The following is a 19,899-nucleotide window of genomic DNA, read 5'->3' on the forward strand; positions in this document are numbered from 1 at the left end:
TTAAGGACGTAGGGGTAGAGTTGTTATTCTTCTACCTTTCTGTCACTTTCTCTGGAACATCTGTTGACAGATGGAGAATTTTTTAGTGTGAACCCAATAATTCCTGACTATTCTTTTTTTGCAAGTTCCCTATAGCTAAAGCTTTGCCAATTGACATTTTATGTTTGCAGATTAAAGAAAATGCACAGATGTTTTAAAAATGAATCTAAAAACCTTATTTATCTCTTCGGTGCAACCAGCTTAATTTGTTACATTTATGAAACTTTATGAGGCAATAAATAATGTTGTTATAGTCAGTATATTATATTAACCATAATTGTCTTTTTATTTTGATTTAGCATCTCAGCTTTTCTATTTTTACTGTTTTTATTGTTTGAAATTTTGCTGTATTTTTAACTTGGGGATTTAGCTGTGTACTAGATTGTGGTCTATTCCTTTAACAAAAGTTTTTAGGTGTTTCAGGTTTTAAATTTAATAGAATAGATTGACAGAGTTTGAAATTAAAACTAAAATTAAAATTAAATTTAATAGAATAAATTGACAGAGTTTGAAATTAAAACTACGGAAATGGTTAATGGAAAGTGCAGTTAACTAATACATGGATATACAGAGTCTTTACCTTGTAGTACAGAATACAGTCAGCCTCTTCACGTAAGTACCTTACCATAAAATAGAGCCAAGGCAGCTGAACATGTAATCATGCTAAATCTGCGTATGGAAAACAGTAATTATAAAACGAGTTTGAGGAAACCAAAGGAGAGAGTAGTGATGTGTGGATGTATGCGTTTGAGTTGCAGCGTGCTTCTTGGAGAATGATGGGAAAGCATTTTTTAAAATCTCTGCCACATTGGGACGCCTGGGTGGCTCAGTTGGTTAAGTGGCTGCCTTCAGCTCAGGTCATGACCCCGGGGTCCTGGGATCGAGTCCCGCATCAGGCTCCTTGCAGAGAGAAGCCGGGAGCCTGCTTCTCTCGCTGCCTCTGCCTGCCTCTCAGCCTGATGTGTGGACGCTCTCTCTGGCAAATAAATAAAAATATTAAAAAAAAAATCTCTGCCACATCAAGCTTGACTTTTTCCCCCCCTGATTCGTATCATTGTGGAATTTAAAATGAAATGGCTTATTATTGGGACTTTCAGTATCTACAGATGTGGAATATTGTAGCTTGAAGATGTTGGGAACATGGCCATTTTTCTTTCCAGTTTTAAAAAATGGCTGATATCTTGATTGAGCCGTTTTGAATAGTAGGCTGAGTTTGTCTTAGCAGTGTCTGACGAGGCAAGCTTTGTGGAATGAGAGAATTCTGACACCTTGGAATTTTGGAACCAGTGTGCCCTGTTCTGGTAGCCTTGAGCTTATGACAGTCAGCTTTATTTGAGCATTGGCTGTGTGCTGGGCATTCTGCTAATTACTTTTCTTTTATTATCTTATTTACTCTTTCCCAAATCACTATGAAAAGGACTGCCATTATCCCCATTTGTAGCTGAGAAAAGTGAGAATTGGAGAAGTTAAATAATTTGCTTAAGGCTGCACATCAAGAAATTAAAGATGTCTCTCCAATCAGATCTGATTTTGAGGTCTTTTCTTTCCTTTAAAAAAATACTATGTTGGGGGGCGCCTGCGTGGCTCAGTGGGTTAAAGCCTCTGCCTTTGGCTCAGGTCATGATCTCAGGATCCTGGGATAGAGCCCCACATCGGGCTCTCTGCTCGGCAGGGAGCCTACTTTCTCCTCCCTCTCTGCCTGCCTCTCTGCCTACTTGTGTTCTCCATCTGTCAAATAAATAAATAAAATCTTAAAAAAGAAATACTATTTTAGGGGGTACCTGGGGGGCTCAGTGGGTTAAAGCCTCTGCCTTTGGCTCAGGTCGTGATCCCAGGGTTCTGGGATTGAGCCCCGCATCGGGCTCTCTGCTCAGGGTGGAGCCTGCTTACCCCTCGTTCTCTGCCTACTTGTGATCTCTGTCAGATAAATAAATAAAGTCTTTAAAAAAATACTATGTCAGGGCACCTGGGTGGCACAGTCGGTTAAGCATCTGACTCTTGATTTCAGCTGAGGTCGTGACCTCAGGTTTGTGAGATCAATCCCCACATTGGGCTCCATGCTCAGCATGACGTCTGCTTGGCATTCTCTCTCCCTCTGCCCCTCTCCCATCCCATGCACAGGTGGGTGCACTCTCTTTCTCAAATAAATAAATAAATCTTAAAAAATTTTTTTTTTTAAAAAACAAACACACTAGGTGGCTCAGTCAGTTGAGCATCTGCTTTCAGCTCAGGTCATTATCCCAGCCTCCTGGGAAGGAGTCCTGTATCTGGCTCGCTGCTCAGTGTGGAGCCTGCTTTTCCCTATGCACCTTCCACCCCTGCTTCTGTTCTGTCTTTCTGTCTCTTGCTCACTCTTTCTCAAATAAAGAATAAAATATTTAAAAATAAATAGATAAAAATAAAAAGCAAACACTGTGTTTCACCTTTCTGACTGTGATAACGAAATTGTTATATCAGTTGTCATGGAAGGGATTTCAGTGAAATGATGGAAATGTCATAATATTAAACATGTTTTTTCAAATATTCAAAACTGTTTTGAATCTCCTGTGTACCCTTAGGTCTGGTCAGAAGAGTCCTTGCACAGGGCCTCAGGCTCTAGAGGGCCCACTCTGGCCCTCATCTGACTGGGTCTTCCCCGTGGGGGAGGAGTCAGCACTGCTGAGTGGTGGTGCCCACCTGTCGGCTTTCTAGGGTCTACTCGGTACCCACAGGCCTGAGACTTCCCTTCCTAAATGACCTTGAGCTGTCTTCCAGGGTCTGTTTGGGCTTTTTTGCCAGGTCGGTCCTCCTGAGGAGAAATCATGCTACCTGTGTGTATACCCTTAGGCCTGGAGTTGCTGAGGGGCGCCTGTTTATAAAAGAATAGACCAAGTGTCAGCAAACTACTGCCTGTGGGCTGAATCCAGCTAACACTTGTTTCTATAAATAAAGTTTTATTGAAACACAGCCACACTCATCTGATTGCAGATTGTCTATGGCTGCCTTTGTGCTGAAATGCAGAGTTGAGTAGTTGTGATGAAGACTGATGACCCACAAAACCTGAAATATTTACTGTCTGGTATTTTATAGAGAAAGTTGGCTGACCTCTGGTCTAGACAGAGCTAGCCTCGTGTGCAGACTGCAAAATTCCTGTGTGTGAGACCCTCTGAGGTGTGTCTAAGCCAGGGGTGTGGAGAGGAGGATGTTGGCTGGAGACAGGCCTGCCTCTTGCCACAATATTTTGGCTAGAACTTTGAAGAATCCAAGAATTCTCAGTTTAAAATTCAAACTTCACCTTCCACATTTTTATGTTTGTCAAAGAAGGAAGATAGAATATATTTTATTTACCAGTTTGTTAGCTTGTTTATGACTGTAAAACATATGGACATACCGTACTTGGGTGTCTATTTGTACCCTTCCCCTGGGCCCTACAAATGTTAGAAGAAATGTTAAACCCTGGGGTACAGGGTTAGGGTTTAAAGTAGGAGGCCACCAAGGCCCCAGTAAATAATCACATAAATTAATATAGAATTATAAAGTATAGAAGTGTTTTTGGGTCTTATATGGATTGTTTAAAAACCTTGCTCCAGGGACGCCTGGGTGGCTCAGTTGGTTAAGCGGCTGCCTTCGGCTCAGGTCATGATCCCAGCGTCCTGGGATCATGTCCCACATTGGGCTCCTTGCTCGGCAGGGAGCCTGCTTTTCCCTCTGCCTCTGCCTGCCTCTCTGTCTGCCTGTGCTTGCTCGCTCTCTCTCCCTCTATCACTGACAAAGAAATGAATAAAATCTTTAAAAACAAACAAACAAACAAACAAACAAACAAACAAAAAACTTGCTCCAAATTTCACTTGTCCAAATTAAACCCCAAATGCTGGAACACACCTGCCAGCTTTGTAGGAAGTTCCAGATCTTTCATTCGAGGCTTCCCCTACCTCTCTACATCTCCCTTTCTTCTCCCCTGACTCCCTACCCCAGAATTACACTACCCCAAAGTGAGGGGGATATGGCTCTAAATCCCTTACCTAAGTTCAGAGATGGTTTCTGTCCAGCTGTCCTGCTATATGATTGCATCTTTGAGCCACCAGGTGTTGCCATGGAGACTGGTCTTCAGACAGAAAGATGCTATGGTCCTTGCTATATGGTCCAGCGAGGGAAGGCCAACCCATTTCTCAGTGGCCAGATCAGCCACGGGTGTGCCTTGCATGGTGTAGCAGGTGCTGTTGGTGCCTCGCCCACATCGCAGTGCTTACGGACTGTACTTGGAACATGAAGGCTTTCTCATGGCCTCCATGCAGTGCCGGCTGGAAATGCCAGGGGAGCAGATGTCTGCCAGCGGTCTTTGGGTATCTTACTCTTATGGAGGGATAACTGTGAGGCAGGCTTTACACTGTTTCTCAGAGATCCTTCCGCAGGACTGAAACCAGTTTTCTGGAGCAGAAACTCCCTTGAAAATGTACCCCATATTGACTTCTTTCACTTCCATGTTTTAGTGTCAAATCTCCCCTAAGTGCTTCCTGGAATTACTTTCTAAGTGAACCACCTATACTCAAATCCTTGTCTCAATGTCTGGTTGTGGGGAACCCTCTCTGGAACACTTGGACCTCCTTGTGGCTCATATCCTTCTACATAGCATTGTGCCCCACTGCATAGGCTCCACACAGTATGGCATGGTGCGTGGGAGTTTCCCACCTCACCCACATGCTTTGCCCATACAGGCTTCTCCATGACTCCTTGGTCACTTGTCTTGAGTCCCCATCACCAGCCTGGATACCTTCTTATCTTGAGGTAATGATTTTGTTCCTGGAAGCTGTAGTGTTGCTTGTAAGCATGTTCATCTCCTTACTCTGGATTTTGGTCTTTGTGACTAGAGTGTCACTGACTTTCCTCCCAGAATCCTTTGTGCATACTGATTACTCTTCTGCACGGTTTCCTATTTTGCAAACCAAGAGTCTGAGGAGGTACAGCCTTGATTGGGTCTTCCATTACCATGAAAAAAAAAACCCACATTATGCTTTGGGAGAATGTAGCCAAGAGACCTGATTTGGATGGGATAGACTCGTAGAGAGTGTGCTATTGGATGTTGTGATCTAAAGTGATGACTAGGAATGAGATCTGAAGCTCTGAGTCAGGAAGGGACTTGATGCAACTGAACATCAGAGAGAAGACTCAGGCAGAGTCAGCAATTAGAATGGCAAGAAAGGAGGCTAGAACTGTTGGCATTGGCCAAATCCGGTAGGGCCTCCAGCCATGGAAAGGATTTTCGTCTTTGTCCAAAAAGCAATGAGATGCTTTGAAGGGCTTTAAGAGGGTCAGGTTCGGGGGAGGTATTTTGTGATTGAGAATTGCACTTTAGAATGCAATGTGAGACAGAAGGAGGAATAGAAAAGGAGAGATGCTTTTGCGGGGGGGGGGGGAGTGTATGGGGGGTGTATGGGAGAGCTGAAGCCAGTCACATTGAAGCAATAGAGTGAAGACAGTAGAAGTGGAAACAAGAGAGCCAATCGATCAAGACAGATTTTGGATGGGACACCTGGGTGGCTCAGTTGGTTGAGCAGCTGCCTTCGGCTTAGGTCATGATCCCAGCGTCCTAGGATCGAGTCCCACATCGGGCTCCTTGCTCGGCAGGGAGCCTTCTTCTCCCTCTGCCTCTGCCTGCCATTCTGTCTGCCTGTGCTTGCTCTCTCCCCCTCTCTCTGACAAATAAATAAAATCTTAAAAAAAAAAAAAAAGACAGAGTTTGGAGGTAAAATTGATAGAATTTGGTAACAGACTCGAACTGGGTGGTGAAGGAGAATGAATTATTTTCTAAAATATTTTAGGGGCTCAGTCAGTTAAGTGTCTGACTCTTGGTTTCAGTCCAGGTCATGATCTCAGGGTTCTGAGTTTGTGCCACATGTCAGGCTTCCCACTCAGTGCAGAGTCTGATTGATATTCCCCCCTCCCTCCCTTTCTTCTGCTCCATCCCCTTGCCCCCATTCACTCTCTCTAAAATAAATTTTAAAACTCTTAAAAAAAAAAGATATTTTATATGGGTAAGATTGGTAAAATGTAAATGCCTAGAGGGACAAACATGAAAAGAGGGAGTCAGACTTAATATAAGGCCATTAGGAGTGGAGGGGACTGTGGCAAACTGGAGGTGGCATGGTCTCTCTTGAAGGGGTAGCTGCTGGCTGGCTCTAACCAGTTGTTGTCATGCGGTGAAATGGGTTTCATGGTGTCAGATTTTCTGGCTTTTCAGGAGATGCTGCAGTCTGTGTTTTAAAGTGAAATGTCCGTATCTCTCCCTGTTGGCAACTAGATCAAAATCCTAAAGAACACGGGGCTAGCCATATATAACACATCTGCAGGCAGCATCTGGCTCCTGGGCAGCTGCTTCTTGCTTGAGATTTTTTCCTACACTCTGTCTTCCTCTAGAAGAATTTCAGAAGTTACTGTACTCTGTGACACAAAATATTTTAAAATTTAGGGATGCTGAGAAGAAAAAAAAGGATATGTTAATTTGGGCTAAATCTTGGGAGATACTGATGATCTCAGCTCACACGGTCTGTCAGCAGGGCTCAGGTGATGGGCTGAGGCTGAGATCTGTGGAAATAAACTTAACCTAATTTAGAGCAGATAGCAGGAAGTGCTTTCGTCTTAAAATAGACCATTCCAGACCATGATAGTCTGAGACACTTGAGGTAGACAGAAATCAAGGCTCTCTCCACCTTGTTTCCCCCTGAGCTTAGAGATCAAGAGTCCATAAACCTTTTAAAGAATGAGTGGATGAGTGTATATTTTATTTATGAATCCATATGCAATTAGAGAAAGTATTCATATAGGTTTATAATAGCATCCTTGACTTGATTTTGTTTTTGAGCCTTAAATGGAATTTACCCTCAAACTTTGAATTTTTTTCATGAGGTCCTTTTGAAGTGAAAGGTGTCATGCAATTAATTTCTTTGGTATTGTATTCAGCAGTATTTGTCTGTTTTTCTGTGCTTGGTTTAATCTAATTAATAATTTATCCTTATATCCAACTATATAAGAAAGCAGGTGTTTTTAAGAGTTTACAAGAAAGCTCAATGACTGAGCCTATCTTGGCTTCATCATAGTATTTGAAACAGTAAGATCTTAACTTTGACCTTATTTTCTGTAATGCATTCATAGGTAGGGGGAAAAGCTTAGAAATGGTTACCTTGAAGTCAGTGATTGGAAATAGAAGGCGTTATTGCATTATTGATTGCTGAATAAAGTTGATCTCTTTGCTGTGATATTCATTTTACAGAACGAAAGAAAAAAATTAGACGAGAATTAGGATAGACGAGAATTAGGAGACTACAACCCAAAAAAGCCCGAGTGTCAAAACAAAGTACCTAAAAATATATCAGGAGACTTAAACACAGCTGGGGGTGGGGGGTTTGTGAGTGTCTCAGTAGAACAAATAAGAATCATGAGGCTTAGGAGGACATCACAGCCATGGGAACTCGCCTTGGCTTACCTTGTCAACTGGGCCTGCTTCATCTGGGAGAAGAACATCACCGTGTGTGCTGCAGCTAGCTATAAGGGCAACGTTGTTCCAGGAAACCATCCCACTCTTTGCAAATGTGGCGGAAGAGAGTAATTTCCAAATAAAGTTTCAGGCCTAGGTTGCTAATGATGATTTATTGTTAAGAAGATGTGTACTGGTAAAGAAATTATTCTGTTAACCATTTTGATGGTCCCTGAAATTCCTCTTTGATTTAATAAGTTCTGTGGAATCGTACATAACTCTTGTCTGGTGTGCTCTGGGAGTAACCAATTTCCACCTGTTTCTTCATTTCTTAGACACCCAGACTGATGATGATGGACCTGTATTCCTTTTGACATTCTGACTTCTCTGTTAAGTGTTTGCAAAATAAATACAGAATTATATTTCTTTCTTATTCTAATAGGGTCAGAATTCCAACCAGTCATTATTTTGATCTCCTATATTTCCTATCACTCTTCGGGTTGATTGGGTGGTCCTTCTATTACACAGTGTTGGCTGTCACTCACATACCTAATTTTAGATGGCAGCTGGATTGGACGGTCTAAGAGGCCTGTCTCACCAGTCTGGTGTCTTGGTGCTGGCTTTTAGCTGGGATGTTTTGGTTCTCCTTGTAGCTCTCTTCATGTGATGTCTCATCTTCTGGGATTTTAAAAAAATTAACGTATAATATATTTTTTTAGGGGTACGGGTCTGAATCATTAGTCTTACACAATGCACTCACCATAGCACATGCCCTCCCCAGTGTCCCATCACCCAGCCACCCTACCCCTCCCACCCCCCTGCCCTCCAGCAACCCTCAGTTTGTTTCCTGAAATTAAGATTGTCTTATGCTTTGTCTCCTTCCCCGGTCCCATCTTGTTTCATTTTTTACCTCCCTTCCCTTCATGAACCCCCCAACCTTGCCTCTCAAAATTCCTTATATCAGACAGATCATATGATAATTGTTTCTCTGATTGACTTATTTCGCTTAGCATAATATCCTCTAGTTCCATTTACATCATTGCTAATGGCAAGATTTCTTTTTGATGGCTGCATAGTATTTCTGTGTGTGTGTGTGTGTGTGTGTGTGTGTGTGTGTGTGTGTACACACATATGCATATATACATACACACATACCCCGTCTTCCTTATCCATTCATCTGTTGATGGACATCTAGGCTTTTTCTATAGTTTGGCTATTGTGACATTGCTGCTATAAATGTTCGGGTGCACATGCCCCTTCGGATCACTACTTTTGTATCTTTAGGGTAAGTACCCAGTAGTGCAATCACTGGGTCGTAGGGTAGCTCTATTTTCAACTTGAAAATAGAACCTCCATGCTGTTTTCCAGAGTGGCTGCACTAGCTTGCATTCCCACCAACAGTGTAGGAGTGTTCTCTTCTGGGATCTTCTTGTGTGACTCTCTTTCCAGTAAGATAGCTTGGACCTTAAATCTCTGTTTTTTTAGGGCTGCTAGGCCTTTTAGAGCCAGGCTCAGAGCTGGAACAGTGTCACTTCTGTAGGAGATGCTGGTCTAAGTAGTCACAAGGCCAAACAAATGAAATAGAGACTAAAAACACAATCTAAAAGATCTTTATTATAGAAATTTTCACACATACATATAAACAAAAGAAAATGAAAACCATGTGGAACCCCACCACTTGATAACGTTTTATGTGTGTTGTCCCAGTCTTCTCTTTAAGTAGTGTGTATGTATGCGTGTTTTATGTAAGTCAAAAAATGTTTTGTAGTCGTTCCCGACTAGTGTGTCACGAATATCTTTCCATCTCATTAACTATTCATGTTATGGTTACATTATTCTATCCACTGTCAGTCTGTCTCTTTCATCATTTATGTAACTGAATCCTATTGTTGGAACTGTTGATTTGCCTTTTCTACAGAACAGATTATCATGCAAAAATCTTAGATACAAAATGATTTTTGTGTATTTTCAAGTAGAATAAAATATAGCTCTAAGTAATGTAAACATTTGAAACTAAGTTCCTTAGTTAGAAATGAGTGTAACTCTTGGGACTTTTTAGGGAAAGGAGGAGACTTTATGGAAAATATTTCTTCATACTGTATATGAGGACTTTTTAGGATGTAAAACACAGATACCCCAACTAGAATTGAACGTAATGAAAAAAGAAACATATGAGTGAAGGTATCCATTGTCTGTTGCTCTAGTAATGCTGCAGAACATCCAGCTGCAAAACATCATTGACATAATAAGGATTTGTTTTGTCCATTGGTGTATGGGGCTCATTGGATATCAGCTGCACTTGCTTATGCCTCTGTGGTCAGCTGCGGGTTGGCTAGGCAGCTCTGCTCATCTTGAGTGGGCTTGCTTAAATGTCTTGGGGTTGGTTGGCTGTTGGCCAGGACACCTTGACTCTATTTCATATTTCTCATCTTCCAGCAAGCAAGACTGGGCATATTCTAATTACTGTTGCAGAGGAAAATGAGCAAGAAAATAGATACACAAGAGCTGCTTTAGGCCTCTGCTTCCTTCACATATGCTACCACCTTATTGGCCAGAACAAATCATATGAGTGAACTCAGAGTCAGATTGGGAGGGCACTGCCAAGGACATAGGTGCAAGAAGGAGTGATGAATTGGGGTCAATAATTCAGTCAGTCTGCCTGGCATGTGTAGCCAAAATGGTCTGGAGTAGATGTACCTTCAGTGAGTGCTGGATCCAGGGTATCAAGTGATGTCACTTGGTTTGATTTCATACTATCTAAAGTTTGGCTCTGGGGTGCCTGGGAGGCTCAATTGGTTAAGTAACTGCCTTCAGCTCTGGTCATTACCCCAGGTCCTGGGATGGAGCCCCACATGTATCTCCTTGCTCAATGGAGAGTCTGCTTCTCCTTCTCCCTCTGCCTGCCACTCCCCTTGCTTGTGCGCGCTCTCTCTCTCTCTGTCAAATAGATAAATAAAATCTTGGGGGAAACAAAAAGTTTGGCTCTGCTTTCCTTTGCATTAGCTTCACTCCCAAGACAGTCATTTCCATGTGGAGGTCCTCTGAAGCTCCATCTCAAAAGCAAGTAATTCTAGCTGCAAAAGAGCTTGCCTTTCCCAATTGTTCCAACTAAAGTATGGTGTAACTCTTTTTGGGCCAATGTGGACCACATGCCTATCCCTAACCTAAGGTCACTAAGGTAGTCAGTGTTAGAATAGAAATTTGAACCCTGGTTTGCCCTTCTCCAAAATCTGTGGTCTTAGTGTCTAAAACGTGAAGAAAAATAAAGTATACTAAACATATCCTCAAAGGAAGAGCCGGAGGCCATTATGCACCACAATAAGGCCATTTGGGCCCAACATTGAAGGGATAATCACAACCCTGTATCCCAGCTACATAAAATTCTACAACAAAGTTCTTGAGTGACTATGACAGGGAGCTTCTACTACTCTTATCCAGGGGGTATCGGCCCAGGAGCTCTAACATGGTCCACTATTCCCTTGTGCCATTTCTCTTCAGGTGTGAATTAGTGTAGAGTAATTATTTAGGTCAACCAGAATGGAAAAGGAAGTCCCAAAACACCAGCCTGAAAGAAGTGTGTGATGGGAGAAAAAGACAGGACTACCATTTTCTCTGGTAATAGCATTTAGGATCTGGCTAGATGTACAGGAATCTTGATGGTTGAGCCTCCTTTTTTTCTTCTAGCTCCAAAATGGCCAATAGTTTCACTCCTGAGCCAGTGCAAGTTGATTGGTGGTAAACCCTCTAGAGTGTTATGTTGAGAAGAGTTCCAGCCTTAGTGGAAATGAGGACTGTGGTGGATTAGTGATGTCTGGAATGTGTACAGGGGTGGGAAGTAACAACATGCCTGACTATTATGTGACATCCTAGGAAGAAAAAGCTTCTCAGAGTCACTGTCAAGCCACTTGTGTATGGGGGCCATGCCCCTAGGATGGAGTATTTTATAGCAAATTTCCCTATGATGAGGAATTCTATGGTGAATTTTCTGGAAGTCCCAGCTGTCACTTAGCACAAACCAAAATTGTGCTGAAGAAAAATGAGCTGCTTCTTTGCTCTGAGAACTTTTGAGCTTGCTTGGGATTTGGGTGTGGGAAATAGACAAAATATTTACATGTAGTAAATAAAGTTTGGGACTACTTAAAAAAAAGAATATGGGTGTGACTATTGTTCTTGTATCTGTCATTATCATCATTAACCTATCGATACATTTTAAAAAATATAATGTAGTCAGAGTTCTAAAGAAGTTTGTTTTTGATTTTTTTTTTCTTCTTCTCATTTTTCAGATCCTCTGGAGTCATTTTCTGGAACAGAGTGTGAAAAGAATGCATTGAAAATTCTGGCCAATAGTGGAAATACTGGCTTAACCCCCAACTTAGTATAACATTCCTTCTCTTCAATAGCACCTCATAATAGAAGAAAAATGTATGGAAGTGCAAGAACAATCACCAATCTGGAAGGTAGTCCTTCCAGATCTCCTCGTTTGCCAAGGTCTCCTCGTTTGGGCCACAGAAGAACAAGCAGTGGGGGAGGTGGAGGAACAGGCAAGACACTGTCCATGGAGAACATCCAGTCCCTAAATGCAGCCTATGCTACGTCTGGACCTATGTACCTGAGTGATCATGAAGGGGTGGCTTCGACAACTTACCCAAAGGGCACCATGACTCTGGGAAGAGCCACAAATCGAGCTGTTTATGGAGGCCGAGTCACAGCCATGGGGAGTAGTCCCAATATTGCTTCTGCTGGACTTTCCCACACAGATGTTCTTTCATACACAGATCAACATGGTGGTCTGACTAGCTCATCCCATCACCACCACCATCAGGTCCCTTCCATGTTGAGGCAGGTAAGGGACAGCACAATGTTAGACCTTCAAGCTCAGCTCAAAGAACTTCAGAGAGAGAATGACCTCCTCCGGAAAGAACTAGACATCAAAGACAGCAAGTTAGGATCTTCCATGAACAGTATCAAGACCTTCTGGAGTCCTGAGCTCAAGAAGGAGAGAGTCTTGAGGAAAGAAGAGGCAGCCCGAATGTCCGTTCTCAAGGAACAGATGAGGGTGTCCCATGAAGAAAATCAGGTAGGTTATGACTCATCTCTGTGTTTTTCAGCCTTGGCTTTTCACTGAGTAGTTGATGCTTTGCAGATGGCACCACGACCTATGTGGAAGAAAGTTCAGCATCATCAAGAAAGCTATGGTTTAGGACATGTTTGGCTTAGAGACTACAAAAGGTCATATAAGCAATATGAAATTATAACTTCTGATCTTATTTTCCATTAACTTTTTCACACTGTTGCAGAAGAGGGGGAATCATTCTTTATTGCCTAACTTTTATACTTGGTTATTTTTTTTTCTTTTTTCAGTGGTAACAACAGCAGCTCAGATGTACTTCCCTCTGCATGGAAGAGGAAAATGTTAATTTTTGCAAGAGTAGACACTTTAACAGCAACATTTAAAGAGCCACATTTGACTGATGAATTGATTTATTTTTGAAGTGAGAGCAAGTTTATTTCTTTCTAGAATGAGTGGAGTTTATACTCTAAACAGCAAACCAAATAATATTAAGTAACGCTGGGTGGAATGGGTTTGATACCAGGTTGGAGAAACAAAAAAATTTGTAACCTGGTCTTTCCTTTATCCATTCATATTAAATAAGCATGTACTATGTGCAAGACACCTTCTTACTCTTTGATCTATCTTCCATGTTCTAGCAAGATTAGTTTTCCCTGTGTCTACTTTCAGTTATACCATTTCTCTGCTTTACAGCCCTCAATAATTACTTATTGGCTTCAGAGTGAATTTGGCATTTTGGCTGAGCCATCAGCACCTTACTTTGGAAGGCCTGAGCCAGGCTTTCCAGCCTTATCTCATACCCCCTCCCTGCGCATCTCCTGTGTTACCTGCACTCCAACTTGGTGATTGCTGCACTTACTCAGGGTTTTACCCCTTCAGTTCTTTACTCTTTCTGTTCCCTTTCTCTGGTAGCTTTCTGCCAGAGAAAGGTTTCCCTTCTCTGGAAGCCTCTCCCTTCCTTTTCCCTTTTATAGTTGGCTAGTCTCCCATTTCCAAATCCTACCTATTCTGTGGGGCTCATTCATCTGCTCCTGTTTTCATAAGGGCTTTGGAGTCTGACATTCCTGGGTTTAAATCCCAGCTTCACCTCTTATGAGTAGTGAGATAAGTGCTAGGAGATGGGGAGTAGAGTGCTGTGGCATTTGGTGGAAAAATTTCTGGGTATCACTTAACTTTCTGTAGAAATTTGAGATAATTCTAACTTGGCTGACCTTGTGATTCTTTGATAATTGGTCTTGATGTTGGCCTCACGAAGCTGTCTGCCTTTCTTGGGGTTATCTGCTGGCCCTCCTATCTGTTGCCCTGGATACCACCCCTTGGAGTCCAAGTATCTTTAGAAGCATTTCTGATCTTTGTGAGAATCTGTTCTTCATTCTCTTCTATGTGTAGAAAGCAATCACCTTATCCTTTTGACTATCTGACAGAGTCTTTGCTGGTTTTCAGATGTGAAAGTGTGATTTTTAGTTGGAACAGAAAGTTTTGTTCTTCAGTCCTAAATCAAATTAATGCTCTTTACTATCATTTCTGCTTTTTTCCCCTGACTTTGCTGGTTCGTGATGTCTTTATGAACCTGTCACTGCTATGTATATTTCCCTAATTCTGTACTGGTTTTCTTATTTAGTTGTTTTGGAAAAACGGTTACAGCTATTTAGGAATCATGCAAATAATGACAAAAAAGTTTGAAATCCATTCTTTAAACTGTCAGCTCAAAAATTACTTTTATCTTATGTTGCTATCATTAATTTTTTTTTTGAGCACAGACTCTCACTTACACACATGTATGTTTACTTATAAATTACGTGATGTGCTATTATGCCAATCTATTATGTGTCTTTTCCGACATTCACACAGAATTAAATATGTATGGAAGTTGTTGACAAAATAAAATAAATGACATATTGAGGTACATTTTAATGACACACAAAACCTTCATGCTGTTGTAAAAGCATTTTAAACCCCTTGTCTATTTTGTTAGCGTTAGTTTAGTTTAAATATCCATAATCCTACTTAACTGTCCCAAGTTGCTATAAGTCAGAAATAAGTGAATCCTTGAGGGGGCTCCTACTACCCCTTCTTAGTTCTGGAAAATACTATGATCATAGGCTACCTTAGGTACTATGGGTGCCCTGTGATCATGTGACATATGATCCAGTAAAAGCTCCAGTGTTAATCTTTCTATTAAATATGATTAAAATGTGAACATTTTCTTTTTTAGGCTAAAAATGCAAAAGGAGGAAGCAGCATGGAGTGTTTGAAAAGTCAACTTACTTGCAGTATGAGGTAGTATTACAAAGTAAAGAATATAAAGATTGACAAAAAGCAAGTCATTTTTTAAAAATTGAAGCACTTCTCCTTCTCCTGTAGGAATTATGCCAGCATCTGTTTTAGGAGTATGTGAGTACCTATTGGTCAGGATAGGGTAGATCCTTGTGCAGCAATCAAATCTCAGTGGCTTAACACATCAAGATTCACTGGAAATATGAAGTAGGTCAGGTGACTCCAGGGCAGCCCTCCTCCAGGCAGTGACTCAGGATTCAAGCTTTCTGCATCTTGGCACATGGCTTCAGGAGTTGTCACACCAGAGGAAGGGGGTGTGTGGAGATGGCACATTGGCTCCTCAGTTCCTTGGGCTGGAAGTGACCCAATTGCAAGGGATTGGGAGTTATAGTATAGTCCTTTCTTCTTTCCAGGGAGGAGAGTAAGATACGAAGGACATCTAGAAATTTCTACCAGTGGGGTTTTGGTGTTCGTCAAAAAGTGGAGCAAGATGAAATAAAGCTTGGGGAACAGTCTAGACTCCTGCTGTTGCTGCTGTTTCTATTATTACTACTACTGTGACCAGTAGACCTCTGTTGGGGGCTTACTGTGTGCCAATCATTGTTCTTGGAGCTTTGTGTGTATTAGCTTATTTACTGTTTGCATTAGTCACCTTGAGTAGGTGCTAGACTTTTTCTTGTTTTGCACATGAAAAATAAATGTAGAAAGAATGAGCAGTTTGCCTAAGTTCACACAGCTAGTTAATGAGAGCTGGTCTTCAATGCTTTGGTCTAGTTCATGGAAATGTCTAGGACTTATGTTCAGTAACTCCTTACAGGAACACTGAACTGTGACTGTAATCTTAGTTTAATGGGAAGATCATATATGTTAGATGAGAAAAATGACTTGTTCTGATAGAGTGACTAAGAATGCGATTTAGTTTAATGGATTTCTATTCTTTTTTTCTTTTTAAGATTTTATTTATTTATTTGACAGACAGATCACAAATATGCAGAGAGGCAGGCAGAGAGAGTGGGGAAGCAGGCTCCCTGCTGAGCAGAGAGCCTGATGCGGGGCTCAATCCTAGGACCCGGAGATCCTGACCCAAGCCGAAGGCAGAGGTTTAACCCACTGAGCCACCCAGGTGCCCTGGGATTTTTATTCTTTTTTTTTTTTTTTAAAGATGTTATTTATTTATTTATTTGTCAGAGAGAGATGGAGGGGGAGAACACAAGCAGGCAGAGCAGCAGGCAGAGGCAGAGAGAAGAAGGCTCCCTGCTGAGCAACGAACCCAATGCAGGATTCCTTGATGGGAGCCCCTGGGATCCTGAGATCCTGACCTGAGCCGAACGCAGCAGCTTAACCAACTGAACCACCCAGGCATCCCTGGGGATTTTTATTCTTTTTTTGGGGGGGGGGGGATTTTTATTCTGAATTAGGAATTTATTTCATTTTCGTAGAAGTGGTTTTTTGTGCTGTTTTTAGGATTTCAACCATTTACCATTACTGACTGTAATTTCCCTTTAGAGGAAAAAATCATGGAAATTTTTTCTATATGAAAGAAAAAAATGTAAAGCAGATGAGGAACATTTGACTGTGGTTTCTTATGCACAACAACCAGAGACTGCATCTACAAATGAAGTTCAACCACTGTTTGTTTGGATAATTAGAAGTTTGCTAGCATAAATTCAGGTGATCTAAAACAATTTGAACTATACTACGTGAATACAAATGGGAAGCAGGTCCATCATAGGCTAGAGGTCAGGAAGCTCAAGTGCTCTTGTGTATGAGATTCATGGTTCTGTGTACTTAATGGTCACTAATACAGACCTTTCACTCTTATGTGCAGTGTTGAAGAGGGAAACCACTCATCAGTTCTTTTGCACTATATTTTGAAGTTCTAGTGATTCTGTCCAGGGGAGGTGAACCTAGCTCCAGATCTAAGAGAGGATGTTGAACACCTTTCCTGTGTCACAGGAAGGGCAGGACATTTGCAACCTTGGAGGCAATTGGGTAGGGAGCTGTGACCAAATATCATACAGGCAAAGGATAGATACTCAGATTCCTGGATGGGTATTCCACACCAGACACCTATCCAGACTCCTCACTTCCATCTCCTAGTCTCTCTCCAAGGTGCTACTTCTCAGCCACGTAGGTCTGCATGAATAGAAATAAATTTGGGACTACTAAGAGTTGTAGTATTGGCATGTGGAATCACTGGAATGCATGGATGCAGTTACCCTTATGTTATCACTTGCGCTTTCTGCTTCATGATGTACTTTCTGGAATGGAGGAAGAGGGTGGTGGAGTATTATGATGGCTAATTCTTTGAAATGGTGTGAACCCATAGCCTCTGCTCTCAATGTCACCCCTGTAGACTGATTTGGGGAGAGGTGAGAAGAAAAGATTCGGAATGGGTGTTTGGCTACCACTTGAGATAGCCCCCTTATTATTTGTAATAGCCTGTGGAGTTGGGGTGGATGTTGAGGGCAGGAGAATCCAAATCCTGGAAGGTTAAGTGACCTAATTTTCTCTTAAAGTTTATACTATTGTCTTTTTTTTACCCCTTCATTCTATTTACCTGCATGATAGAGATCAGAGAGGGAAAACATGATAGAGAAGAAATTTTCAGAAAGTTCATAAGGACTTATGTCTTGCAGTTTGTTGCATGTAAGTTATTGACTTTTCATATTCCTGGATTTTTTGGGGTCGTTATTAACTTTATATTTCTAATAGATTACTTTTTCTAAATTAGATGTGTATTAAGCAGTTTTGAGACGTTTTCCTAACTTGTGCATGGCTAGCCAAGGATCTGCTTGAATATAAATAGCATCACACGCTGGGAGATTGTACTCGATCTAATATTTACCCATCTTGCACGAAGAAGTGGGACAAGGTCACTGGGAAACGTAACCTAAGAAGTGTAAGTAAACCTGCCTGGGGAGTTTTATGGCTTTGAAGCAATGGTTATGTGATCATTTCTATTTCTGGCTTAACACAATAGGAAATAATCTACTCTAAATCAATATTCGTATGGGGTTTTGATGATTTTTTTTTTAAGCTAGTTTCAACGTATGATTTTTTTTGGTTCTCATTCTAAGCCTGTAACTTGAACAGGTCGAGATAGGTCACGTTTCCATGTTTCTTTTATCATTATTTTTTGTTTTATTTGATTAACTCTAGGGCCATTTCAACAGGGGTCATTAAACTCTGTTCTAAAATACTGCTGTCACTGGGAGTATCCAGATACGAAGAGCTGTGCCAGTTGGAAAAAGGTGGTAGAATTCATTCTGTTTCCTGTTGGGAAGATGGCGAGGTAGCTGCATTGTGAAGGGGGCATCCACTAACTGTTAAATGCAGCTGCAGTCCCCTTGAGCACTGGGTTTTTGTGAAATCAAGGACTCAGCCTTGCAGTGTCCAGGTCCATCTAGTCTGTCAATGGGACTTAAATATATTCACTGTTCAGATAGACCCGTTTTATCCCTGTGCCTTCTTTCAGACTCCATTCCTCCTGCTACTTTGAATCTGAGATCCATGGAGCCATCAAAGCCACCTTTCCAAAGTATTTCCAGGGAAACAATACTTTCCAGAGGGGATTTCCCAGTCAAATAAACTTGAGGCATGACATACTAGATACTCTTTTTTTTTTTTTTTTTTAAAGATTTTATTTATTTATTTGAGAGAGAGAGACAGTGAGAGAGAGCATGAACGAGGACAAGGTCAGAGAGAGAAGCAGACTCCCCATGGAGCTGGGAGTCCGATGCGGGACTCGATCCCGGGACTCCAGGATCATGACCTGAGCCGAAGGCAGTCGTCCAACCAACTGAGCCACCCAGGCGTCCCCATACTAGATACTCTTATCCCGGAAATCCATAATGCATAATGTTATGGGTTGAATTATGTTCCCCCCTAAATGATATGTTAGAATCTTAATTTCCTGTAACTCAGAATGTGATTTTATTTGGAGATAAGGCCTTTTGAGAGGTAATCAAGTTAAAATGAGGTCATTTGCGTGGGCACTAACCCAATATGTCTGATGTCCTTACCAAAAGGGGAAAGTTGGACACAGACATAAACATGAACAGAAGGAAGACCACGTGAAGACGCAGGGAGAAGATGGCTATCTACCATCCAAGGAAAGAGGCCTGGATTCTTCCCTCACAGTTCTCAGAAGGAAGCAACCCCAGTGATACCTTTATCTGGATCTTCTAGCCTCCAGAACTATGAGGCAATAAATTTCTGTTGTTTAAGCCACCTGGTTCGTGATTTTTGTTATGGCAGCCCTAACAAACACATATGATATGTCAGCATGTGAAATGAAATGCTCTCACTCTTGCAGTTAAAAAAATGATGATGATGATTTCTTTTAAAAGATTTTATTTGCTTATTTATTTACTTGACACACAGAAAGAGAAGGAGATCACAAGTAGACAGAGAGGCAGGCAGAGAGAGAGAGGGGGAAGCAGGCTCCGCTCAAGCAGAGAGCCTGATGTGGGGCTTGATCCCAGAACCTTGAGATCATCACCTGAGCTGAAGGCAGAGGCTTAACCCACTGAGCCACCCAGGTGCCCCTAAAAAATGATTATTAAGGGGACACTTGGGTGGCTCAGTTGGTTGAGCAGTTGAGCGTCCGACTCTTGATTTTGGCTTATATCCTGATCTTGGGGTCATGAGATTGAACCATGTGTCAAGCTGCATGCTCAGTGGAGAGTCTGCTTGAGATTCTTTCTCTGCCGCACCCCTCCAAAATAAATTTTTAAAAAAAGGAAAAAAATTCTATTAAGTTTGCTTAACCCCAGCAAAGACCATGAAACCTTATCTTAAACCAAGCATCTATATATTGAGCAGCTGTTGCTGTAGTAATGCTGTGTAACAAGCCATTCCAAAACCTAATTGGCTTAAAAAGATAAGCATTTACCTCTCCCTCATGTATCTGCAGGTTGGGTGCTACTTAGTTGGGCAGGGCTGGACTTTTGACACCAGGCTGGAGGTTGAAAGTTGGTTTTAAATATGTTTTACATGTGTCCACATTCTCCTTGGGACAGAATCTATTCAGTAATTCCTCTTATGGTAGATCATAGAT

The 19,899-nt window shown here is 41.6% G+C and overlaps 1 protein-coding gene and 1 long non-coding RNA gene across 2 annotated transcripts in view; both read left to right on the top strand.

Annotated features, from left to right (window-relative positions):
• The window catches only part of ERC2 (ELKS/RAB6-interacting/CAST family member 2), a 922,859-nt gene that overhangs the window by 19,616 nt on the left and 883,344 nt on the right, over positions 1 to 19,899 (top strand). Inside the window, 1 exon segment of the mRNA XM_082738672.1 lies at positions 11,773 to 12,566. Coding sequence (XP_082594798.1) covers positions 11,910 to 12,566 — 657 coding nt within the window. The 5' untranslated portion in view covers positions 11,773 to 11,909.
• LOC309869162 lies at positions 17,413 to 19,070 on the top strand. The gene is made up of 4 exons (XR_014314020.1): positions 17,413 to 17,486; positions 17,572 to 17,739; positions 18,000 to 18,091; positions 18,869 to 19,070. It is a non-coding gene; the product is annotated as an uncharacterized lncRNA (long non-coding RNA).

Source organism: Mustela nivalis, assembly GCF_964662115.1.
Source record: "Mustela nivalis genome assembly, chromosome: 1".
NCBI classification, from domain to species: Eukaryota; Metazoa; Chordata; class Mammalia; order Carnivora; family Mustelidae; genus Mustela; species Mustela nivalis.